Genomic DNA, 27,670 nt, shown 5'->3' with positions numbered 1-27,670 from the left:
GTTGATTTTTCCCTTACATATTTTTTTAAGAAAGGCAACTGATAATACATAAATTTACTGTCACTTTAGTCTTCATGTATCATTCTTCATTTTGAAATTTCCACACCCCAAACTGGTACTTTTGCATGGGAAAGTCATGAAAGAGATCATCTACAGTATCATTCACCTGATTCTCTGGCAACAATGCTATATGTAATCAGGGCAATTCTCTAGGTAAGTGAAAACCACCTAACCAGTCAATTAGTCTTGATGTCAGCTATAAATTTAGCTTTAGTAATTCTGTTCCCATTTTGCTAAATTGGTAATAACCAATCATCTTTTTTGTTATTGATCTTTAAAATCAACTAAAACAAAATTCACGTGTGGTCAGAATTACTTAATGGGATTCCACCTAGTGCAGTGTTTTTCATAGGATTTTTCAAAATTTCTAACTATAATTTGTAACTTGTGTTCAGACCTTCTATACAGTACAGACGTAGAAGGAAAGAGACTATAACACGATCTCAGCAGCTAACCTACTTGTGATCTCTTAAGTAGCCTGACCGGGGAAGTTAGACAAAACTTCTGCCTTACATCTGTGCTGGTGTTCCTAGGGTTTTTTTTCCCTAAGCTGCAACCATCCCTTCTGAGTTATCAGTGATGACAGCCCTTTCGGTATGTCAAAAGGCTTAGTTTGAATTTCAAAGTTAACTCTGATCCACATTAAACTTTGAAACAGCTTTCACGATGATGGTTAATTCACCCTGAGTTGAACATCCTTGCATGAATCCATATGCCATGCATTGGTAACCCAGAGAGTTTTTTTTGAAATTCATTTGGATCTTTTCACATCACCAGTGATGAATTTCACTGCTAATAGTCTCCAATCTCAGTCAAAAAGTTAAGAGTTGTTAATGATATTGTTATTTGGAATTCAATTTACTACAAATTGAAGGACTTATCTGATTTACACATCTCAGCATGCTACTGTTGAGGTAGTATGATCAAAACTGTTATCCAGCAGATGAGTTGTTAGACTAAGATCATAGAATCCCTACACTGTAGAAGAAGGCTATTCAGCCCATCAAGTTCACACCAACCCTCCAAAGTGCAATTCATTCAAATCCAGCCCCTTCATCCAAATCCAGCCCCTCCATCCAGTCCCTGTTACCCTGCATTTCGCATGGCCAATCTGCACATCTTTGGACTGTGGGAGGAAACCGGAGCACCTGGAGGAAGCCATTGCAAACTTCACGTAGACAGCCATCAAAGAGTGAAATCTGGCAATATGGGGCAGCAGTGCTAATCACTAAGACACCGTGCTGCCCCCTTCATGTCGGCTTGTTTCAAAAGTTCCACAGTTCATCTGAATTAAATGAACTATTCAGTCACCTATTGAGGGAACCTTCCTAGTTGCAAAACAGCAGTGTTCACCTACACAACAGTCACAGCATTTCCAAACATTCAGTGAATTGTGAAGCACTTGCAAATAATTTCAACCAATGTGATGAAGCATTGTCAATGAAAATTCACATTTTCTTTTCTAATTCATGTTCCTGATGAAGGACTTTGAGCAGTCAGTGTGGAAGTCTTGACGTCTTAGCTCGAAGCAAGGTCTTTCTTCTTGCATCACTTGCATCACTCTCTTTGGTCTCTAAAAATGTGCAGAAAATTGGAACAAAGCAGACAGTGATGATGCCAATGAAATCATAGGTTCCAAGGCTAGTATTATGCTCTGACGTACTGAAGTTAAAAACTACCTGATTGAAATCAGTGCCTCTCAGAGAAACCTCCTTTCACAACCACATGGTCAGGTGTATCACTTCGGATATGAAACAGTTACTTGAACTTTTAAGATCAAGGCCTTTATGTAAATGTAGTAGGCATCTGTCTTATCTCTAAATCTCATTAGCTATAATCAACAGTTACAAAATCACTTTTTGAAGTGCATTGCTGATTGCTACCAATTTCTAAAATAAAATAACTTTGCTCAGATTAACACTTAATAAAGCAATTTCATTGTTATTTAATGTCTTCAGATAAAATGCCCTTCAGAAGTAACCTTGTACTTACAAAAAGTATTATGCATTGCTGTTTTTGATGATGGCAATTTTAGTGGGCCCTTGTACTCATTGAAGTTTCTACTCCTCTGCATGGGGATTGACATTCCAATGGCAGGCAGAAAGAGCAGGAGAAATTCCTGTTCGGGCACATAATGGAAAAGATGTTTGAGCCTCTGTCATCACTATCCACATCTCCAAATAACACTGCTTATGTAAAAGTGCATGTCATTGCAGCAATATGGATTCCCTGATCTGTAAATCCGATCACCACATAGGGATCACCTCTTTCTCTGGATTTCACTGTGTATTTGTGAAGTCTGCAAAAATGTAACGATTAAGCATAGAATTGCCACAAAAGATGATTATCACCACCACCCTTCCGAATGAAATACGTATTTTTTTTTGGTGTTTTCATTCATCCAACCGCACTAAAGCTCCTTTACATTTCAAAAAAGGCATTTTGTTTTCCATCAACCAGCAACCTTTTCACAGGTATGATTCATGATTATGCATATCTTGAGAGAGGATGAAAACTTTGCAGTATTTCCAGTATCATGGCATCAAAAAGTTATAAGTTGTTGGAGAGGAAAAGATTGACCTCTGCCTTTACGCTCCCGAGTGATCAGTGCTAGTGCTGGCCTGTTTTAATAGATGCCTTCAAATTAAACAATAGATTCTACTTCAAAGATAGATAATCTGACTTTTATAATCAGTTAATAAACATGAAATCAAATAGTGTTCAGTGTAAAAAAAAAGGAGCAGTTGAAGGCTAAGCTTTCATTATAATATTAACAAAGTTCCCCTCAGTTGGCCTTAACCTTCCTTGTCCTTAATATGTTGCAACATCAATGTTTAGTGTTTTTGACATAATTTAAACATAACTTTCCAGATAGAAACCTGATATATTTAGAGTAATAAGAGATTTAGAGGTCCAACTGCTCACATTAATGTGATAACATCATTGTTTACTTTATCAACATGGAACTAGGAATTATTTCAAAAGGTAGACTAACCTGAATTTCATGACGACATTTAGATCTTTGACAAGATTAGCTTGACAGGTTCAATCAAGCATATGGTGTGACCGACTATATAGACTAACAGCTGGTGCCATCTTCTGCTATAGTTTTGGCTAGATTACATTTTTGAGAAAGCACATAGTATGAGCAAACTATTTAACTGAAAGAGCAGTGTAGTTTGTAAGAGCATGTTCAAACCACAGGAAATGTATTTCTGGAACCTTTTAGCAAAGCTTTTGATTCAGCTCTAGACGCCAAAGAGAAGCTACACTTTGTTTTGTTATTTTGCCATCATCAGTATACAGAAAGAATCTTTTGGAGTCTGTGTCATAAAGAAAAAAATTGTCAATTGACTGTGGCACGAAGCAATTTTTACAACTTTTTGATGTTGCTGCCATGAATGCTGCCAAGTTGGTATTCTGCGTCCTTGATAAACAGTGTCTGTTTTCTTCTAATGTTCTCCTGATATGCCCTGTTGTTTTAATAAATATGTTTAGATTGGTTGAGGATAAGAAAAGGCCTTTTGACCCATCAGATAAGGAGTTCTAGAACCCTACCTGCCCCTAGTGAGTAACGTTAAACTTGCTTTGATTTTACTACTTTGACAAATCATTCTAGACTTTTATAACCCTTTAAGTCAAAAAAGCCTATTTAAAATGTTTTACTCACAAAAAATACTCATTTCTACAACCTTGATGTATTAATATGACATTCTATATTTACTTTATCCATAAAATTTGATATTTAATACAACATATATTTTTTCCTTTTGTTTTTTCATGCATTGTAAATATTGCTACCATATCATCATTTGTTGCCCATCCGTAATTCCTCTTGAACTGATTGGCTTACTACCCCATTTCAGGCAAAACGTAAGAGTCACCCACTATACTGAGAATCTGGAGTCATGTGTAGGCCAGACCCAGTAAGAATGGCAGATTTCTTTTCCTAAAGGACATCGGCAAACCAGATGACATTTTACAACAGTCAATGATCATTTCATGATAGCCATCACTGATGACTAACTTAGAATTCTGAATTTATTAATTTACTTTAAATTCTATGAGCTGCCATGGTGATATTTGAACCAATATCCCCAGAAGATTAGCCCTGGCCTCTAAATTGTTATTCTACTGACATTAGTTACCACCGTTGTCGATAGTAGAGATTAAGGTCCCCTACTGTTCCATCACAACTGGAATCAAATTTGTTGCTGTTTGTTACATCCTTGTCAGTATATGTCCATTAAATGAAAACAAAATTATGAGGATGTTAGAGATCTGGAATAAAATGAAAGTGATGGAGAAGCTGTGGGATAGACAGCAGCAGCGAGAAAAAACAGTGAAAGAAAATGGCATTATATTCAAAGTAACTGTATGGAGTAATAGCTCCTGGTATAATTTCATTGAGATTACATTTTTGCAAAAGCTGACCTGCTGAATTTCTTCAACATTCCAATTTTATTTCCTTAATTATGGTTCCTTCATTGTGACTGGATCATAAAACTTGAAGTTCTTCTCTAATTTCATCATGGGGAATGCAACAGCAGGTTAAGAAAGCCTCCTTGGCTAGACAATCAGTATGGTATTGTCAATGTTCCCCGTGCCCAGATAACAAACAAATGAAATACTTGAAGTAAACGGCAAATCATGCACTTTGTGAATAGCATCTATTTTCTTGAATTTTAATGTATGTTTCTACACTGTGTTCCCTTCACACTTGCCTCGTCACATTGCCTCAGCAATTAAAAATAAATCTGCTTTTAGTATGTATTCTCTTAAAGTTGTCAGAAGTAGCATTACGTGTAAAGTTATTGGTGTAAAGAAGCAAAGCAGCCTTGGAATGAAGTTCCACTAATTACAAGAGTTTGTAAAGAGCATTTTGCCTCTGTTCATTCCTTCATTTCCAAGTACTTGTTGCAGATTTATTGCAACCTTTATTTAATTGTGGCTTTGGATTTTAAAAAAGTCAGTTTGGGTCTTTATTTTAAAAGGTCAGAAAATAATGTCTGTCAATTTGTTTCTTTGTTATTTAAAATGAATTGGTTTATTGTTGTTCAGAGCTCCCATTTGACGTCCTCATGTATATATTTCGATGGGTTGTGTCAAGTGATTTGGACCTACGATCTTTAGAACAATTGTCCATGGTCTGTCGAGCATTTTATATTTGTGCAAGGTATGGTTTATGATTATTATAATCTGTATCAGGGGCCCATTCTTTGTTGATTTAGTCAGAAAATGATAAAGTATTTCAAATTCTGCTTGATACTCTTAATGAAAATTAAGTAGTACCACAATCCATGCAGCAACTATTAACATTTAAGGAGAATTCGGAACACTTCGTGTTAAATTAGACTCTGCCATAGTTGTAGAGTCATAGCCATAGAGTCATAGTTATACAGCATGGAAACACACCCTTCAGTCCAATTAGTCTACCCCGACCAGTTCCAAAACTAAACTAGTCCCACTTGTCTGCGTTTGATCCATATCCCTCCAAACCTTTCCAATTCATGTACTTGTCCAAATGTATTTTAAATGTTGTAACTGTGCCGGCATCCATTACTTCCTCTCCCATTACATTCTACACACAAACCACTGTGTTTAAAAAAAAGTTGTCCTTGTTTGGTGGGACACGGGCCAAGCACAGGCAGATGAGACTAGTTTAGTTTTAGGTTACGGTAGGCATGAACTGTTTGGACCCAAGGATCTGTTTTTGTGCTGTATGATTCTATAAGTAGTCTTAATTGTGTAAGTTATATCTGTGTACCATATGCGATGCACTCAGTTTTGCTCCTTACTTCCCCAAGCTTTTTCCTTATAAAATATTTTTTTTCCCGACTGTATGGTCCTTCATAAGTATGCTGCAGTCCTCTGGAGACTACTTTAATTTCCCTCAAGTTCCAGCTGTTCTGAGAAGTAAATCTTTCTTTCAGCATGTCTTGACTGTGGTTACGTCAGTTCCCTATTCTGGTTACATTTCCAACACGTGAAGCTAATCTGCTGATTGTTTTCTTTGTTTGGCAATCTAATGCAGATTCCTTCACTAGTTTAAAATTATGCAAACCTGCAGCTTCTGTTTCATGTAAAATTCAAACTAAGATTAAGCCTCACTCATATTCCTAAAAGCATTATGGGTGTACCTACCACCCATGTACAGTAGCAGCTTGCCACCTTCCTCTCGAGGGTAGTAGGAAATGGGCAGTATTGCCCACGTGGTGTGAGCAAATTAAAAAGAAAACTTGTTTTGAAAACTTTTCATCTGCTTTGGGTATCTCTTGATGAGCTACAAACCATACGGGATCCAAACTACAACTACTGAGCTTGGATACCCCTTCATCCATTCATATAACAGCAACGAATTTCAATCTGCCCTGAAGATTTAAATTCCAAATTTTAGTCCAATGTTTTTGTCTGCTTAGAAGCTGAGTGGGTTATTTCCTTTCTGTGTTTCTCTTTTCTTATCCTATTTCCTGTTTTTGTTTTCAGTTACGTCATATATTCTTTTCATTTGTTTGCCTGCAGTTCTATAACTCAATCTTTTCTGTTCTCATCTATTAATTCCAAAAAACTCCTGGTTTGTTTGCTTTGTATAGACTCCATTTTCTACAAATAAATGTTTAATTCTTAAAATTAAAAATAAAGTATAAAATTAAAGGGTATGTTGTAAAATATATGAACCATGAACTACAGGCTTATTGTCTCTCTCTGTCTCTATCTATCTAATATAAAAATAAGTACTTATTTACATTAATAAATTACTCATTCACAAGTTTAGTTTTATTAATTTCTCTTTGTTAGAGATCCTGAAATCTGGCGTTTGGCCTGCCTAAAGGTATGGGGCAGAGCATGTAGTAACTTGGTCCTATACAGTTCTTGGAGACAGATGTTTCTAGAAAGACCTCGGGTCCGATTTGATGGTAAGTTGGCAATAAGAAAACCTGAGCTTTAATGTTGTATTGTGTAGATTATTGAATGATAGAAAAGCATATTTCACTTGTTTTGTTGGCACTAATTTGCTTATGGTGTCTGATGCAGCATTGGAAATATTTGAAATCCATCTAGTGTTCTGCAAAATACATCATGTGTGAATGCCTTGAGATTACTTTGTGAACAAAATAGTTTTGTTCATCTGCTTATTTTTATGAAACTTCTGGCACATTTGCTTTAAATTATCATACACTTTGAGGAAGAGAATGTTAATTTTAAATTTTCAGAGCCATATGCATAGAAACATACTATGAAATCAAGAAATTGTTGAACAGTTTCTAGCACTATATTTCACTAGCTCCCCATTTTCTATATTCTTACTCTTGACAATTCCAAATTAATGCACATTTACAGTATTTAATTCACAATCTCAAAATTTTGTTTAGTATATAATGATAACTTTTGAAAAGTGCTGCACACAATGAAATAATTTTATATTATTTAACAAATTTGTTGATATTAGTTACCTAAAATATCATTTCAGTTCATTTTAAAATTGTATATACTGGCAATGTTGAAATTCTAATGCACTTCTGTGATCATGGATGATGTTGAATCACCAAATCTTTCTCATATTTAATTACTTCTCTGTTTGTTTAAGCAGCACATTTCATTGATTTGGGTTATAACTGCACTGGCTAAGTATGATTTGTATTTCACACAATACATTTGCAGTGTTCCAGTACTTGGGTCTGGATTTTGCAGTCAGTGGGAAGTAATGATATTTCCTATTGATCATGCTGAAAAATCCGTACTTGTCCAGTTTGATAGCTACGCCAAAGTGTGTCTGGAAAATGCAATGATCCTGATATTGGTATTAGCTAAAGACATTCCCATCATAGTCAGCTTCTGTATTTTTCTCTAATTTCCAACTCATGCCCGCTCTGAGCTTATCTCACCCATGAGCTCCACCTTCTGTTATTCTCAATTCATAAAACCGCTGATCATTCGACTTCCCATTCCAGTCCACATTTTTAACAGTATTGTAATGGCTCCTACCCTTCAGCTGTGGTCTGCCTGTTCTACATCAATACCCCTTTTCTAAGAAAGAAACAACCCTTGACCACCACCCCCACCCCGGACATTTCCTGTCCAAAGTTCTTGAATGTATTTTTGCCTCCCAGAGCTCCATGTTGTATTGTACCAGTGAGGTTTCCACCTTTGCCACAATGCTGAAAAAATATTTATCAAAGTCACAAATCCGGCTCACTCCTGGATGGGGACCTTCATCTGCCCTCCATCAGCCTGAAGTAATTCAAAACTCTCAGCAAGTCCCATTCCCCATCACTCTTTGTCACTCTCAATATTCAGTTGCATCAGCTGTTCCCTAGCTATCTGGCAGCTACTGCCATTGTTTCTTCAAATGGTCAACAATGCAATGGTGCAGCCCATCCCAAAGCTGGGTTCTTCATTTCATCTGTTCCTGGTAGAATCTTCTTCGCCAGGTGGAAGATCAGCTCTTCTTGCGAAGTAAAGTTGTTCAAGCGTGCTTTCTGATCAACTTATAGGCTGACTGTGTTGTGTGATTTTTCAATACAGGGATCAACAGAAATGATACAAATCAGGTACACAGAGTGGGAAAGGCATTGATGTTGGCATTACTTATAAGTATTATACTACCTGATAGAAAGACAGTCTCTTATTTTCATGTGATGTTACATTGTCAAACGCATGTAAGCAAGGCTTCAAAACTTCAGATTCGTTTACATAAGCTAAAGGGTCTTTTACAATGAAATATCAAGTAAATCATAAATATTGATTAAAAAGTCATAAACATTTAAAGATCTCATACTCACTTGGATTGTATTTTTAAAACTAAGTTAAAAACCATTGAATAGTCTGTTGATATACCATACTAAAAATTTACTATGTTAACAAAAATAATGTAATATTTAAAATATCTGCAGTTCCCTCCTGCTGTTGCACCTGATAGCAGCACATAAATAAGGAGCAGAAGTTGACTACTCACCACTTTGACCCTACTTTGTCATGTATTAAGATCATGACTGATGCGACTACTTCATGTTTCTGCCTACTCCCAATAAGCTTTCACCCACTTACTTTTCAAGGATCCATCTGCCTCTGCCTTAAAAATATTCAGACATTTTTCTTCAAAAGGCAATGGCAGCACAGTTCCAAAGACATTCATTCCACTCTGAAAATAAATTTTCCTCATCTTTGTCTTATTTTTAAACCGTGTCCCCTAGCTCTAGATTCTCTGACGAGATGTAATGTGCTTTCCATAACAAGACCCCTCAGCATCTTAGATGTTTCAGTCACACTGTCTCTTATGTTACTAAACTCCAGATACAAGCCTAACTACTGCAGAATCTTATAAGCCTAAATTATCTAGCCTTTACACGTAAGACAACGTGCCCATTCCAGATATTAGCCTAGTAGACTTTCTCTGTCTTGCTTTCAACTTGTTTTCATCAGAAACCAATACTGTACACAATACTCCAGATTTGGTGCCACCAATGCTCTGTAAATCTGAAGCTTAACTCCTTTACTTTAGCATTTAATTACCCTTGCAAAAGACAACAGTATTACATTAACTTTACTAATTATTGTAGTACTTAGATGCTAACCTTCTGCTATTCATGCATTATAACACCAAGATTCCTCTGCATCGCAGATCTGTACAATCCTTCCTCACGTCAATAATGTTTCTTTTTCATCCTTGTTGCCAAAATGGACATTTTCATCTTTGTATGCCATTGATTTAAAGTATCCATGCCCTTTTATTAGCTTACTTTATATATTCTTCATAACTTGCATATCTAACTATACTCTGTCATTAGCAAATATAGCAACCATATCCTTAGTCTCTACGTGCAAGTTATTTGTATAAATTATAAGACGTTCAGGCCCCAGGACTGACTCCTGTGGCATATCACTCATTGCATCAATAATAAAAACCCTAAATAACATATTATTAGTTGAGAGTCCAAATTTAAGAAAAGAAAAACTTACATGTTCTTGCCACTCTACACAGCAAGTTAGTGGACCTACCAGTACCCCGGAGTAAATTCAGAAGTATCACAATTTCTGCTTCACAGCTCCGATGTGTGCATGCTAGAAGCTGCAGTTCCATTACAAACCTCAGCAATAAATATCTGTGTTCACTGCTATTGGGACGGCAAGATGTAATCTATATGAACGGTCTTGTGTGGCGCGCATACTTTGACTCAAGTCATTAACACTGTGTAATATCCTGTGGAATTGGTGCAACAAATGATATTACCCACAGTTGTTGTATTATGCTGGCCGGTTTATTCTCCCTGCAGCCGACTGTTCAGCATTCCAGAAAACAAAGTGGGGCTCAGTAAGAGGGAGAGAAAATCCAATACCATCCAGTTAATGACATTGACAAATATTTTGGTGTAGATTTTCTCTTAGTCCATAGTGGAAGGAAATTAGAAATCGGGAATAGGAGAGAAAAGTGTGTTCCTAAAAATGTTGCAGAACGAAAAGCACAATCCTGTTGGTAGTTTCGAAGTTGTAATTTCAGAAATGGCAGTGTCAGATTATGACATGTACAACAATGGGAAACTCCAGGTGTGCTCTTTGATTGACATTTCTTTTCAGTGTTTCAAAAAGTAGTGTTACAAACTCTAATGTAAACATTCCAGTGTTTTAACAAAGGTATAGCTGAAGGTATCAATAAATAAAATACCACATCAAGTAACGTAGAACGTTAATTCAGGTCTGTAATGAATTTTTAAAAAAATTTAATTGCCCCTTGTTTGAATGAGAACTTTTATGTATCAGGCTTTTAATTGTAAATCCTTTATTTACCCTATTCTTCTCATTAATCTGTTCAGAAATGTTACGCTTTTCTCTGTAGCAGACAGGACTTTAACCTTGGCCTCCCAGTCCAGGGGCACAGTCACTGCCACTGTGTTACAAGAGCCCCCTCAGGCTTTTAATTTTATTCACATGTTCAAAAAGTTGCTTTTCATACCTCCAATTTGCTTCTCTTAAATTTGTTGCCACCTTATGACCAAGTCGGCCATCTTATAGGGCCATACAAGGCAAGCCACGTGATGTAAAGTCCCTATGTACAAATCCAGCTACAAATAAGTAAAAGTTATGGGCTACAATTCTGATAGGTTCATCCCAAGGGGAAACTTCAGTTTCTATACCACCTCCCTGCTAGAATTGGCTAGTTCAGCACAGATTGAATGTAGGATCTTTCAAGCCACCACCAGGTTACTTTCAAACGTATACAGCTAAACCATAGCAGAAGTTGAGATGCTGTCATTCAAATTAATATGAATGTGGTCCACAGGAGAAAAGATTGGATTAGGTGAAGTACAAGTAACTATTTGAATATGGGGAAGCCTAAGTCTATAAATGATATATTTGCAGATCACACATAAAGGTGGTGATTTGAAGACAGACTTTTTTTACATTTTCATTTTTAAAAACTTATTCATTAATGGAATGTGTGCGCTGGCAGTGATCCGCCTTCTTGAACTACTTCACTCCATGTGGTAAGGGTATTCTTATAGTGTTGGTAGATAAGAAGCACCAAGATTTTGACATAGCAACAGTGAAGGAGTGATGGTGATACTTTTAACTCAGGGTTTTGTGTAAGTTGGAACTGTTGGTGGCTGTATCCCCATGTGTCTGCAGCCCTTGTCCTCTAAGAGAGGTTGTAGGAGCGTTCTTGGGTTTAGAGTTGCTTTCAAAGAAGTCTTGGTGAGTTGCTGCAGTCCATCTTGTAGATGGCACACACTTCTAACCTCATTATAATGGAAGGGTAAATATTGAAGCAATTAGATAAAGTGTCAATCAAGTAGCCTGCCTTGTTCTGCATATTGTCAAATGTCTTGAATGTTGTGGGAGAGCCACTTTCATTTATTCAAATTGAGAGTTTTCAATTCAGGCCTCCTGACTTCTCTGTAGATGGTGCAGAGACTTTGGGGAGTGAAAAGATTAATCATGAATTGCAAAAATCCCAGTCTGTAATCTTCTACCACATTATTTGAGAGTTTGATCCATTTGAGGATTCACAGATTGTAATGCCATCCACTTGTTTGAGAGGTATTTGGGGAGCTAGCATGTTGGGGCCCTTAAGTGACCAGTAATAGATCACTGAGGGCATTAATGTCACAAGTTGAGTAAGTTATCCATGGACATTCTCACTGCAAAGGGAAGACTATCTGGCGAAGACAGTGATCGTGAAGCAAACTGATGCTTCTAGAAGATTCGTCCCACTGTGGCTAGAAAGGGAAAGAATTGTTATAATGGGCTTTGCTGGTATTTCATTTGAGACTCCGCTTGAAACTAAAGAGCTGCGCCTTTTCAGCATTCACTGGGTGCTGCAGTTTTGTAAAATGGGGAAATGTGAAGCCATTGGAAGCTGGGAGTGATGTTGGATTGGTTCGTGGAAGTTGAACATCAGCCATGATGATCTTTGAATGGTATAGCAGGCTCGAGGGACAACATGGCCTGCACATATATTATGTGTTCCAGGTGAAACTTCTGTTTTACCACTGTTTAATTTTTACTGGCAAAGCAGCCCCTCCTTCACGTGCACCTTTTCCCTGATCTTTAGTTTTTGCGTAATTTTTTTACACTGCAAACGTAATATTTTGCTTCATGTTCAGTGCTATTTTTCAATGTTTTCTGTAGAAGTGAGAGACAGTGCTGTTTTTCTGTGCACTGTACAAGAACTGTTTATAAGTTTTGTACTCAGCATGGGGGTAACCATTTAGTAATTGCTGCAGGTTGACTGGTGGAGGAATTTTATGAAACTTTGCCATATTGAGGTTTCACTAATAGAAGCCTCAAAATCAAAATAACCAGAGAATGTGTACATTTTCGTCAAAGCGCTCATTACTTGTTTTTTCAATCCATTTTGTAAGCAAAAATTCAGTTAAACAACACTTCTTAAATAACTTGCATTCAGCTAATTTATAGGTAAAATTCCTAAATCATGTTTTTGGACGAAAAGTATTTAGAAATAAAAACGGGTGTCAATAATTCGAACATTTTGAGATTTACAATGTTTTGGTACTTGATATCTGCTAACAATGTTGATATTGTTGTAGGTGTTTATATCAACAAGACAACCTATATACGTCAAGGAGAGGAGTCTCTTGATGGTTTTTACAGAGCGTGGCATCAGGTAGAATACTACAGGTACATTAGCTTTTCTGTCATCTAAAAGAACATAAAATATGAAAGGAGAATGACATACATATAGATCGCCAAAACCTTACATGTGCAGATATTTTATTATCAGGTGCGTGTTCCTTCCTAGCCTGGTTTCATTGAAGTCAGTCACAGCAGTAGCTTAGTCTATAAAATACAACTGGTAAAATTGAGCGGATAACATGTAGATGGAGCTAATGTGATACTTTTGAAAGGAAAATTAAACTTTCATGTACTCTTGTTTTTAATTGCTATGGGAGTGTTTAAAATCTTATCTGTACTCCTCTGTAATGACTTTACATTTCAAGTTAGGAAGTCAGCAAAGTTTTACAGTCATCATCAGCTCATCAGTGCAACAGATGACATCATTGACTTAAAAAACCATAACGTCTAAGGCTAAATAACATTGAGTCATAGAGATGTACAGCATGGAAATTGACCCCTCATCATCCTGACCAGATATCCTAAATAAAGCTAGTCCCATTGGCCAGCATTTGGCACATAGCTCTCTTAAACCCTTCGTATTCATATACCCATCCAGATGCCTTTTAAATGTTGTAATTGTACCAGCCTCCAGTCACTTCCTCTGGCAGCTAACTCCATACGTGCACCACCCATTACATGAACGAGTTGCCCCTTAGATCTGTTAAATCTTGCCCGGTCACCTTAAATGTATGTCCTTTAGTTTTGGACTGTCCCACTCCTTGTCTATTTATCCTATTCATGCTCCTCATGATTTTATAACCTCTATAAGGTGAGATGATGGACATGTCTTCTAAAGAATGGGAGGGGGAGTTAAAATGGTTCGCGACTGGGAGGTGCAGTTGTTTATTGCAAACCGAGCGGAGGTGTTCTGCAAAGCGGTCCCCAAGCCTCCGCTTGGTTTCCCCACTGTAGAGGAAGCCACACCGGGTACAATGGATACAGTATACCACATTGGCAGATGTGCAGGTGAACATCTGCTTAATATGGAAAATCATCTTGGGGCCTGGGATGGGGGTGAGGGAGGAGGTGTGGGGGCAAGTGGCATTTTAACTCCTCCTCCCATTCTTTAGACAACATGTCCATCATGGGCCCCCTGCAGTGCCACAATGATGCCACCCAAAGATTGCAGGAACAGCAACTCATATTCTGCTTGGAAACCCTGCAGCCCAATGGTATCAATGTGGACTTCACAAGCTTCAAAATCTCCCCTTCCCCCACCGCATCCCAAAACCAGCCCAGTTCGTCCACTTCCCCCACTACATCACACAACCAGCCCAGCTTGTCCCCTCCCCCACTGCATCCCAAAACCAGCCCAGCCTGTCTCCGCCTCCCTAACCTGTTCTTCCACTCACCCATCCCTTCCTCCCACCTCAAGCTGCACCTCCATTTCCTACCTACTAACCTCATCCCACCTCCTTCACCTGTCCGTCTTCCCTGGACTGACCTATCCCCTCCCCACCTATACTCTCCTCTCCACCTATCTTCTTTTCTCTCCATCTTCGGTCCGCCTCCCCCTCTCTCCCTATTTATTCCACAACCCTCTCCCCATCCCCCTGTCTGATGAAGGGTCTAGGCCCGAAAAGTCAGCTTTTGTGCTCCTGAGATGCTGCTTGGCCTGCTTTGTTCATCCAGCTTCACACTTTCTTCACTATCCTGCCTACATTCGACTCCACTTTCAAGGAACTATGAACCTGCACTCTAAGGTCTCTTTTGTTCAGCAACACTCCCCAGAATCTTATCATTAAATATGTAAGTCCAGCCCTGATTTACCTTTCCACAATGCAGCAGCTCACATTTATCTAAATTAAACTCCATCTGCCACTCCTGCCCATTGGCTCAACTGATCAAAATCCCAATGTACTCTGAGATAACCTTCATCGCTGTCCACTACACTTCCAATTTTGATGTCGTCTGCAAACTTACTAACCATCCCTCCTATGTTCACATCTAAATCTTTTATATAAATGCCGAAAAGCAGTGGATGCTGCACTGATCCCTATGACACACCACTGGCCACAGGCCTCCAGTCTGAAAAGCACCATCATCACCCTCTGTCTTCTACCTTCGAACCAGATCTGCATCCAAATAGCTAATTCTCCCTCAATTTCATGTGATCTAACCTTGCTGATGAGTCTACTGTGAGGCACTTTGTCGAACACCTTGCTAAAATCCTTGTAAATCATGTCCCCTGCTTTGCCTTCATCATACCTTTGTTACTTCTTCAGCAAAACTGAATCAAGTGGGGATGTTGCCCTTTTTTTAATTGATAGTTAAGCAATTAGAAAAGAAATGTAAACAGAAAACACTGGAATTGTCTTTATTTCAGATTTTCAAATCAACAGTATTTTGTTATAGTATTTGAAAAGTAATATGAATTATCAGAAGTATGTTGTCTAAATTGCAGAACATGAGTTAATTAAATACTAACTTAAGAATACTCCACGTAGCCCAGATATTCCAACTGGCCAGGGAGTCACAGAAACGACGCAGACAGGCGTTGCACATTGGAACTGTGCAAAGTCCCTGAGGCAGTTGACTCTGAAAATTGCCTGATTGTTTAAAGATTCAGACTGGCATGTCCCCTGAATTCGGAGGATTCTATTCCAATTAAGTCACTAGATGTCCGAGGAAAGGGCACCACCTTCCAAACTGTTGGGCTAACAGAATTAGAGCGACAATCTCACCAAAACCCCACCCCAAACAACCACCATACCCCACAGGCCCACACACTGCACAGACGTATCACATCCATTCCCCATCCAATCCAACCGACACACACCTCGTCCAATGCTAGTAGCTCATGCATGCTGTCTCCCCCACAGGCACCCTGTCTCTCCACCTTGCAGGCATGCGTGCTCTGTGTCTCTTTGTTTGGCAGATGCACAAGGGCTCCCTCTGTCTCCCTTGCGAGCATGCTCATTCTCTTCCCCATACCCACGCCCCACCCACTCCCTGCAGCTGTGCAGGTTCTCTCCCACTATTGCAGACCAGTGTGTGCATGCTGTCTCTCTCTCCCAAGCATGTGCATACTCACTGTTGCTCTCAGAGGCCTGTGCTTGTGCTGGCTGTTGCTCTCACAAACTGGCAGTCCACACTCTCGCTCGTCCTCGCCCACCTTCCCATTTGTCCTCGCCCGTGCCTGAGCTCGCCCTCCAGCTCATCATTGCCCACGCCTGCCTCATCCGCGCCTGCCCCGTCCTTGCCCACGCTCGCCCCCGCCCGCGCCTGCCCTCCAGCTCCCCCCCACCTGCGCCCGCCCTCGGGCTCATCCCCGCCCGCGCTCACCCTCGGGCTCGTCCTTGTCCACTCTCGCCCTCTCACCCGCACTCACACTCGCCCTCCTGCCCATGTTCACCCTACTGCTTGCCCCCACCTTTGCCCTCCCCCCCCCCACCATCACCATCACACTCTCACTCGTGCTCACGTTCGTTCCTGACTTGCACACATGCCCGCCGTCTAGATCTCACCTGCCGTCCAGCTTGTGCCCGTGCCCGTCCTCCCGCTCACACCCACGCTCGCCCTCACACTCGCTCTCCCATCCTGCCCACCCTTGCCCTCCCGCTCACTCCTGTGCCCATTCCTGCCACTCGTGCCCATCCCTATTCTCACCCTCCTGCTCGCCTTCACACCAAACGCTCGCTCTCTCTTTCACCAGCATGAGTGGGCTCTATTTCTCACCCATGGGTTTTAGCATGCTTGTGCTCTCTCTCTGTCCCACAAGTATGCACTAATTCTTATTTTTACTCTTGCAGTCATGTTGTCTCTCGCGGTGGCTCTCTCTCTCGCACTCTCGCTCATAGTGGCGCATACATGCACACGCTGTCTCATTCGCCCATCGTGACACACATACACTCACTGCTGGACAGATAGATTTTAGAAAATACACAACTCTGTCCTTCATAGAATACACTACCCTGCTCTTACTGTCAGTCCCAACAATTCACTGAATCTGACATTTGTTCCCCAAAGGAAACAGCAATATCTTGAGCTGCCTGACCCAACAGCACTCCCAAGACCCTCCATAACTTTCTTGGCCTTCTGCCCTTTGGGACCCTAACCCCTTAACCATCTTACACTCTAATTCTCACTTATCTGTATGCTTACCCTTTCACAGGAGTAGTCAGTGTCTACCTGTGGTGCTGGACACTTAAACAACAGAATACAACATCCCCTCCCCTGAAAAAGAGAGTTGAGTGGGTTTGGCTTCCCATGGGAGCCGTTGGATTTCAGGTACATTCTGGCACATGGCTGCCAAAATAAACTGCCGAATTCAGTCCTTACGGTAAAATAGGAGCAGATTAGCAATCTGATTGTGATTGTCATGCCTCGAAATATCTAAGCCAACAAATTTTCTCAAAGTTGGAAATTTTTTACTGGATGTTTGCCAGAAGTTTTGTTTCTCAGAACAGAAGATCACATTTCTCCACGGTTCAGTAGCTACCTAGCTTGATCTGGTTAAGGTTATGTCATGAACCTTTCAAGGATTTTGGATTAAACCTACATTCTAACTGTGTTTGTTAAAGCAGGCAATATATTGAAACTTGCTTATGTTGTCCCTGTTAAATCTATACTGTTAGATTTTATCTATGATTCTTCATGCCGAGTTAGTTTTTAGACCATAATCCACTTAAAACTCCACTTAAAAAGTTAAAGATACAGGAGTGAAGGTGTTATGTGTTTCCATTAAAGAATAGATTTACTTTTAGTTAAAATGTGTGTATTCCAGTCGTGAGTGTAGAATGTAGAATTTACAATTATTGATCCTTGTTTGCTGTTCTTCATGCCATCAGATATCTGCGATTCTTCCCTGACAGTCAAATCATAATGCTGACCACACCAGAGGATCCTCAATCCATAGTCCCTCGTTTATCTGGCAGGTCTCCAAGGTAACAATTAACTAATATTGATCTAGTTCACCCATCTATCATGCTATGTTATTCTAAAATTCCGCTAATATATGTAGTCTGCATTATATAACTAAAGTTCAGGTTGAATTGTTTATTCTACAGACATTCAAGAGAAGTTTTAACTTAGTTTAAATAGGTTTGCGCTTTAAATATTATAATGAGGCTGCCTGCATGTAAGCTTCACATGCTCAGTAAAGAGTGAATCCTGAGTGAGGCAGAGCCGAAATGACTATATATCTCGGGAATTTTGAGCATTATGGGAATTTGGTGCAGAGGGGTAGAAATGCTTTTTGTTTGCTTTTCTGTTCATAATCTTTTAACAAGATATAAAGTGAGTGGGGCGGTACATGTCTCAGTGGTTAGTACTGCTGCTTCATGCCACCAGGGACCCCGGTTCATTTCCAGCCATGGACAACTGCCCAAGTCTGTGTGTGTTTCCGTCATGTGCTTCAGTTTCCTCTCACAATCCAAAGATGTGCAGGTCAGGCTGATTAGCCATGCTAAATTACCCATTGTGCCCAGGGATGTGCAGGCTAATTGGATTAGTCATGGGAGATGCAGGAGTATAGGGATAGGGTAGGGGGTGGGTCTGACTGGGATGCTGTTCAGAAGTTTGGTGTGGAATTGATTGGCTAAATAGCCTACTTACAGACTCTCAGGATTCTATGATTTTAAATCGAAGACGAGGAGGGAATAGAGAGATACAAACCATGTGCAGGCAAATGGAAATAGTTTAGAATGGTATCAAGGTCAACACATTTATGTTGGGCCAAAGGGTGTGTTCCTGTGCCATACTGTTCTATCAAGAGCCCAACACAAAACTGATGTAACAGGAAAACTGTAAGTTCATTAGTTGGTAATAGTTGCAAATTTGATTAGCTGTTATAAGTTACTTTCAGATCAGAAGGACCAAGCAAGGACTGTGAAAAACATTGCATAGGCCAAACTGGAAGAAAACTAATATTAAAGTGCATGAACACCAACTAACCACCAAGAGTCATGGCGAATTCTCACTGGTCTCCATATGCACGTTCAGAGAAGTGCACGAATTTGACTGGGATAACACATCCATAATAGCGCAAGGCATGCAGAGATGTGCTAGGGAATTCCTGGGGACCTGGCATTCCAATTAGAACTCTGTCAATAAACACGTTGAAGTGGATCCGATATACAAACCACTGAAAAACAGAACCAGACGTAATGCCACCCCAGCGAACCAAGGCATATAAATCACAGAACGCTGACGCTTCACCGGATGCGCACTGACAGTGTTAGCTAGCAGGGTGGCAAAATATTTGCAACCAAAACCACCAGCTCGGTGAGCAAGTCTGCAACCTCATCCACAACCCAAGCTACAAATTTTTTCAAAAACTTGAAACACCCAAGGGTAGGATTGCTGTGACCAAAGGTTTTGGTGGGATGTGGCATCACTGACTGGACCAGCATTTATGGCACATCCCTAGTTGCCCTTGAGAAGGTAGTGCTGAGCTGCCTTCCTGAACTGTTGCAGTCCATGTGCTGTAGGTAGATCCACAATGCCATTAGTGAGGGCATCCTGCAGTTTTGACCCAGCGACAGTGAAGAATTGGTAGGATAACAATCAGGATGGTGAGGGGAGCTTAGAGGTGGTGGTGTTCCCATGTATCTGCTGCCCTTGTCCTTCTAGATCAGTGTTTGTGGGTTTGGAAGGTGCTGTCTAAGGATCTTTCACTCAGGAGGGGATTGGACAGACATGCCGATCCAAAATCCCATAGGAATTTACTAAAAGTAAAAGACTTAATGGCCGACCCCACCATCCAAGACATTTTCCATCCCCACCCCTGTCTGCTTTCCAGAGAGACCGCTCTCTCCGTGACTCCCTTGTTCACTCCACACTGCCCTCCAACCCCACCACACCCGGCACCTTCCCCTGCAACCGCAGGAAATGCTACACTTGCCCCCACACCTCCTCCCTCACCCCCATCCCAGGCCCAAGATGACAATCCACATTAAGCAGAGGTTCACCTGCACATCTGCCAATGTGGTATACTGCATCCATTGTACCCGGTGCGGCTTCCTCTACATTGGGGAAACCAAGCGGAGGCTTGGGGACCGCTTTGCAGAACACCTCCGCTCAGTTCGCAACAAACAACTGCACCTCCCAGTCGCAAACCATTTCCACTCCCCCTCCCATTCTTTAGATGACATGTCCATCATGGGCCTCCTGCAGTGCCACAATGATGCCACCCGAAGGTTGCAGGAACAGCAACTCATATTCCGCCTGGGAACCCTGCAGCCATATGGTATCAGTGTGGACTTCACCAGTTTCAAAATCTCCCCTTCCCCTACTGCATCCCTAAACCAGCCCAGTTCGTCCCCTCCCCCCACTGCACCACACAACCAGCCCAGCTCTTCCCCCCCACCCACTGCATCCCAAAACCAGTCCAACCTGTCTCTGCCTCCCTAACCGGTTCTTCCTCTCACCCATCCCTTCCTCCCACCCCAAGCCGCACCCCCATCTACCTACTAACCTCATCCCACCTCCTTGACCTGTCCGTCTTCCCTGGACTGACCTATCCCCTCCCTACCTCCCCACCTATACTCTCTCCACCTATCTTCTTTACTCTCCATCTTCGGTCCGCCTCCCCCTCTCTCCCTATTTATTCCAATTCCCTCTCCCCATCCCCCTCTCTGATGAAGGGTCTAGGCCCGAAACGTCAGCTTTTGTGCTCCTGAGATGCTGCTTGGCCTGCTGTGTTCATCCAGCCTCACATTTTATTATCTTGGAATTCTCCAGCATCTGCAGTTCCCATTATCTCTAATGGCCAACTTATGTTCTTTTATAAATGGACTTACAAATTTTTTTTGAAAGATAGACTGATTTCCAAAATTGAGGCCCACAATATTTGTGAAAGTTAACAGCCTTGATTCAGTATTAACTAAAAGACAGGCAGGAGAGTGTACTGGTGAACCATTGTTCTCAAGATTCAAAAAAATTTATTACATTGGTATTCCCCAAGGGACCACTGCTGCTCTTGTCATGTATTAACAACTGGGTGTACAAGACATAATTTCTAAAAATACAGATGATACAAATCTTGGAAATGTGAGGAGGATTGCAGCTGAGGAAGATTGGCGCAGTCTCATCTTAAATACAGTTTAATGTCAAGCAATGTAAAGAGACAGATTTGAGTAGGAAGAATGCTGAGATATGTTGTGAACTAAACAGTACAATTTGAAAGTGGAGGCAAAGAAATATAGTCAGGTACATAAAGAAATCTTGGAAGTTTGAGGAAACATTGAGATGGCAATTAAGGATATGGCATCCTTGGCTTTATAAAAAGAGATGGAAAAAACAGGAAGTTACGCAAATGCTTTCTAAATCATGGATTTGGCACCAACTGGTCACCATGATTTAGAAAGAATGGCAAGGCCCGGTGAGGATATAATGGAAGTATTAGAATACCTGTAATGCAGTATGTCAGTAATGTTCAGAGACTGAATAATGTGTTGTTGTCCATCAAGAACAGCATATTAAGGGTGTATTTAATATGATTATTTAAATTCATAGAAGGATTTAATAGGGTAAATATGTGAAACATCCTTTTTTTCCAGAGAAGTCAGCAACCAGAACAAACCCATAAGATAACTGCCAGAAGAACCAAAAGCAAAATAAAAAAAGCGTTTTATTTGGACAATGAACTGTGATCATCTGGAAAGCACTATCTGATCGGATTATGGAAACAGATTCAATAATAATATTCAAAACAATAATGGTTAAAGAGGAAAATACTGTAGATCTGTTGGAAAAGGGAGGGAAGTGAGATTGATCACTGTTTATATTCCATTTGCTATGTTGACTAATGAAATTTTGTGTGTACTCCTGAAATATAAAGCCTGACTTTGCCTTCAGTGAATTTCTAGCATATTGTTATTTCAATATTCCTTTTTTTATCGTACTATTGGAATGAATTGCTATAAATGTGTGGAAATCTGAAAATAATTTAGTTGCGTTTCATTAAAATGTTTAAACAACGGATATAAAGTAAGTACATGTCTTAATTGAAACAGAAGTTGTTTTTACAGCCAAGTTGTGTGCATTAGTTAAATTTGCCTGACCTGTTCGTGCATTATTCTCGTGGAACTTTCTGGGGAACTCATTCATGACATTGATTCTGCTTCACCTTAGAATGGATGCTGTTCTGTTTGGTCATTATCGTCTCTCACAAGAAACAGATAACCAGACCAAAGTATTTGCTGTGCTGGCTAAGAGAAAGAAAGAGGAGGTAGGTATTGGACATGGGGAATTGGAAATTATATCATTCTCAACACAAGTTGCAGGGAATCACTTTTAGAAATCATTGGACATGGCATAAATTCTCATTTAAAATTAGATTATGTAATTTCATGATGTGAGAAACAAAATTAGAAAAAAAATTGCCTATTAGTTTGAAGTTTTATTAGACACAACTAACATAGTCATTGAACAATTCCTCAATGGACTGTGATTCTTATTAAAGAGTGAGAGGAGCGCAGAATCAGTCCCCTCTATGTTAATGTAGTTGGTGTCTTTTCACATAGCTGGGCTGCATTTATCCTCATTTTTAGATTACGAATATCAGCCTTGGTATTCAAGAACAAACACAGAGAATGTTGGAGAAACTCAGCAGGTCTGGCAACATCTGTGGAGAGAGAAACAGTTAACATTCTGATATGACTCTTCTTTAGAGTTCTTTTGCTGTGTTTCTGGCTCCACAGATGCTGCCAGATATGCTGAGTTTCTTCAGCATTCTCTGTGTTTGTTTCAGATTTCCAGCATCTGCAATATTTTGCTTTGATATTCAAGTTATTGAACTTGCTGTGCCAAAAGTGCATTCAATGTTCAGGTTAGCTACAAGGTGGTCATGACATTAATAGGGAATCAAACTATTAGATGGAATTCATTCAAGGTGTCCAACTTGTGTTTTTAAGTTGAATACTGTATTTATTAATGATGGCAACTAGAAAAGTTGTGACTGAGATTAGGAATTTCTTCTGAGCAATTTTGATCTACTGCTGTCGTTTCTTCAGAAGAGGCAAGGTCATGTGGCTCCTGCTGTACTTGTGCAGTGAATAAACTGGAGCAGCTTTAACAAACTCCCAATCCATGAAGAATGAGAAAATAATTTGTGTATTATGTTGTATTGCTTTTAAGTTTTTATGATAGAAAATGTAATTGCTATTTGTTTTTTCCATTTGTCTTGCTCTAATTTTTGAAAACATGTCAGGAATTCCTTGTAGTTAAATAATGGCAAGTATAAATAAGTAATTATCTCCTTTCCACAAAGACGTGTTCACTTTTTTTAAAAAATGACTTATTCTCTCTCTGTGAAACAGAAAACTCCAGACTATCAGAAATACAGATATTACCGCCGTGCTCCTGCTTCTTCTGAGACAGAACATAGCTTTCATGTGGGATTACAGCTTTGCTCCAGTGGTCGACAGCGGTTTAATAAACTTATCTGGCTTCATCACTCATGTCAGATTACCTATAAGTGAGTATTGGAGTGTGTTGCTGCGGTAATAGATATAATTTAACAATAATCCTGAATATAGATTCTTAGTGCCAAACATGTGAAACTATCACTTGAAGGCACTGATTCATCTTGGCATGTCATTGCATGTCGTACTTTTCCCAGAAAATGTACTAAAGAATTCAAAACTCGTATTAAATAGCCTGTAGTAACTCCCACCCACGACTAGTGAGCCAATTTGACCAGTATTAAAATGCCTATTAAATCAGTCCCCAGTGATACCAGACAGTGAATCCTGCATGTCAAGACCTGTTGGCATGCAGTGTGGAAGGACTGCCTGTTTCATAGCATCAGTTGTTCTGTATTTATAGTTGGATCCCAATATTTATTTTTCATCCTGTAAAGCTGACTTTCGCTCTTTTTGATCTACCTCATTGGCAACTACAGTTAATCGTATTTGTATGCTGTCTTTAATAGAAGGGAAACTTGCTGTCCTCGACTTTGTCCCTTTTCTTGAGCAACAGCTAGAAATCTAGTAGGGAATCTCCTCTTGCTACCGCTCATATACCTTCAGTGCTTGGATGTGCTCAGTGTACTACTGCGTGCAGTCATGATGTCAGCCATGTCTGAAGAGGAGGTCTGCCTGGAATTGGAATGGAACAAAGGAATCTTGAGGCAGTGTTCGGGATGACTGTGAAAGTCAGACCTGAATCTTGCAGCGATGTTAGTCAATCCCACATCTGAAGTGAGGGCGTCAGCCAACCCTGAGTCATGGCTAGAGGTAGGGGAAAGAATTGGTTCCTTATCACAGACTGGAGTACTGGGGTGTCTCTCAGTAACTGGATGGTAGTGTGGCCAGTTAAAAGGATGAATTAAATAGAGACTCAGCAATGCTGTATAGGTATTGATTCATATCCCACCACAATAACCAATGGAATTTGTATTCACTTAATGAATTGAGATCATAGAGCTAGTCACAGTGGTGATGGCAAATCATCTATCATCAATTGTTATAAAATCCCATCTAGCTCCCGGATCTCCTTTACAAAAGCAAAATCTACCACATTTGCCTATCTGACATCTGTGTGAGATAAAAAAGTGTGGAGCTGGATGAACACAGCAGGCCAAGCAGCATCTTAGGAGCACAAAAGCTGACGTTTCGGGCCTAGAGTGCAGATTTTTAAATATTTTGTAATATGAGATGTAAAAAAGCTGTTGCTGATCAACAGGTATATCAACAAGTAGATCTCAGATCATTCATTTTGTTGCACAGTTAATTTCTTTGAACGTAGTTGTAAATGGTTTAGAGTCCGTTTCTTGGTTAGATGCTGCCATTTTATTTTCGCTTGGGAACAATAGGAACAGGAGTAATTGTCAAGTCCATGGAGCATTTAATAAGATCACGCTGATCGAATTCTTCATTACTGCACTAATCACCGCTTTGCCAAAGCAAAAATGACTCATTTATTCCTGCTGTTTGTTAGCCAATACTTAATCCATGCCAATACATTACATCCTACGTCACGCACTGTAATTTTTCTAGCCATCCTCCTGTGAGGGAGAAGGAATCTTACCAAAAGCCTTCTGAAAATCCAAATATTGCATGCATTGACCCTCCTTTATCAACTTTATTCGTAACAGAATGTCCCAGCAAGTTTGACAGTCACTGTTTTCCATCTGCAAATCCATGCTATGACCAATCAGACCATTTTTAACCAAGTGTCTATTTATCACGTCCATTATAATAGATTCCCAACTACCCAAAGTAAGGCTGATGGGCCTGTAGCTCCTTTTTTGTCCCCTTGCTCCTATCTTAGATGGTAGGATCTCATTGTAAGTTTCAAAAATACATCATTCTAGAATCTGTGGAATTTTGGAAGAGGATTACCAATGCATCAGCTATATTTATAGCCACCTCCTTCAGTACCCTGGGACGTGGACTATTACACCCCAGGAACTTGTCAACATTCAGCTCCATTAATTCATCCAGTGCAACATTTTTGCTAGTTTCCTTAAACTCTTCATTTTCCCAGACTCTTAGATCTGTAATTCTGGATGGTTTCTTGTATCTTACTCAGTGAAAGCTGACAAACAGTAATAATTTAGCTTCTTTGCCATTTCTTGTTTCCTATTATAACTTCTCCTGACTCTGCTTTTAATGAACCTATGTTCGTTTTGACCAAAGGTTTCCTTTTTAGGATACTTGCTGAAGTTTTTTATAGGTAAGGTGAACAGCAGGCGTCCTTTCCCTAGGGTGGGAAGTTTCAAGAATAGGCAGCATATTTTTAAGGTGAAAGGAGAACGATTTAACAAAGATGGATACAGGGTGGATACAAGTACACTTACAAGATTTAAAAGACATTTGAATAAGTACGTGAAGAAGAAATGTTTGCAGGGATATGGGCTAAGCGCAGGCAAGTGGGACTGGTTCAGTTTGGGATTATGGTCAGCATGGACTGGTTGGACAAAAGGGCCTGTTTCCATACTATATGACTGTATGATTAGAGATTTGGAGGCTCTGGTTAAGAAAAAGGAGGAGGAATATCTCTAGTACAGACAATTAGGATCTGGTGATTTCCTTGGTGAATATAGAGGGTGTAGGAGTACACTTAAGAGACAATTGAGGAGTGCAAAAGGGAGGCATGAAATAGCTTTGGCAAATAAGCTTAAGGAGAATCTAGAGAGATTCTGCAGGTATACAAATGGAAAAAGAGTAACTATGAAGAGAATATGATCCCTTAAAGATCAATGAGGCCATCTATGTGTGGAACTACAGGAAATGGATGAGATCCTAAATGAACATTTCACATTCAGTATTACTGTGGAAAAAGACATGGAAGATAGGGAAATTGGGGAAATACATAGTGATGCCTTGAAAGGAGAGGAAGTGGAGACAGAAGAGGAAGTGCAGGAGTTCTTAAAACGCATAAAGGTAGATAAATCCCTGGGAGCTGATTAGGTGTACACTAGAACATTGCAGGGCCCCAGAGAGATTGTATCATTGACAGTCACAGGTGAGGTGCCAGAAGACTGGGGCTGGCTAATGGTGTGCCATTATTTAATAAAGGCTGCAAGGAAAAGCCTGGGAACCATAGGTCAGTGAGCTTAACATTAGAGATAGTTAAGTTGTTGGAGGGATTCTGAGACACAGGAGCTACGTGCATTTGGAAAGGTAAGGACTGATTAGGGATAATGAGCATGGCTTTGCTCATGGAAAATTGTGTCTCTCAAACTTGATTGAGTTTTTTGAAGAGGTGACTATGAAGACTAAGGCAGAGCTGGTGGATGTTGTGCACAGGAACTTTAGCGAGCGGTTCAACATGGGTCTACGTGATCAACTGGTTAGTAATGTTAGATCACATGGGATCCAGGGGGAGCTATCCAATTGGATACAAAATTGGCTTGACGGTAGGAGACAGGGTGGTGGTAGAGGGTTGATGTTCAGCCTGGAGGCCTGTGACCAGTGATGTGTCACAAGGATCAGTGCTGGGTCCACTGTTGTTGTCATTTATGTAAACAATTTGGATGAGAATATAAGAGGCATGGTTTGTTAGCTTGCGGATGACCAAAATTGGTGGTATGGTGGACAGTAAAGAAGGTTATCTAAGAATACAATGGGATCTTGATCAACTGGGCCAGTGAGCCAAGGAATGATAGATGGAGTTTTATTTGGATAAATGCGAGCTCACACAGTTGATATTAGGGCCCTGGGGAGTGTTGGCAAACAGAGAGACCTAGGGTACATAGTTAATTGAAAATGACATCAGAGGATGGTGAAGACTGTGTTTGGTATGCTTGCCTGCATCAATCAGAGCATTAAGTACAGGAGTTGGGACGTCATATTATGCCTATACAAGACATTGGTAAGGCCACGTTTGGAGTACAGCATTCAATTCTGGCTGCCCTGCTACGGGAAGGATATTATTAAACTGGAAAGGGTGCAAAAAAATTTACAGGGATATTACCAAGAGTGGAGAGTTTGAATTATAAGGAGATGCTGGATAGACTTAGGCTTTTTTCCCTGGAGCATAGGAGGCTGAGAGGTGACCTTACAGAGGTGTATAAAATCATGAGGGA

The 27,670-nt window shown here is 40.1% G+C and overlaps 1 protein-coding gene across 8 annotated transcripts in view; it reads left to right on the top strand.

Annotated features, from left to right (window-relative positions):
- Nucleotides 1-27,670, top strand: part of fbxo9 (F-box protein 9) — an 80,812-nt gene that overhangs the window by 49,542 nt on the left and 3,600 nt on the right. For all 8 annotated transcript variants that reach the window (XM_048530367.2, XM_048530364.2, XM_048530362.2 and 5 more), the window contains 6 exons: nt 5,122-5,236; nt 6,859-6,977; nt 13,107-13,197; nt 17,985-18,080; nt 22,270-22,366; nt 23,457-23,614. In XM_048530367.2, coding sequence (XP_048386324.1) covers nt 5,122-5,236; nt 6,859-6,977; nt 13,107-13,197; nt 17,985-18,080; nt 22,270-22,366; nt 23,457-23,614 — 676 coding nt within the window. The remainder of the gene's footprint in view (nt 1-5,121; nt 5,237-6,858; nt 6,978-13,106; nt 13,198-17,984; nt 18,081-22,269; nt 22,367-23,456; nt 23,615-27,670) is intronic.

Source organism: Stegostoma tigrinum, chromosome 4, assembly GCF_030684315.1.
Source record: "Stegostoma tigrinum isolate sSteTig4 chromosome 4, sSteTig4.hap1, whole genome shotgun sequence".
In the NCBI taxonomy this organism is placed as follows: domain Eukaryota; kingdom Metazoa; phylum Chordata; class Chondrichthyes; order Orectolobiformes; family Stegostomatidae; genus Stegostoma; species Stegostoma tigrinum.
This window is presented reverse-complemented; position numbering and strand designations above follow the sequence as displayed.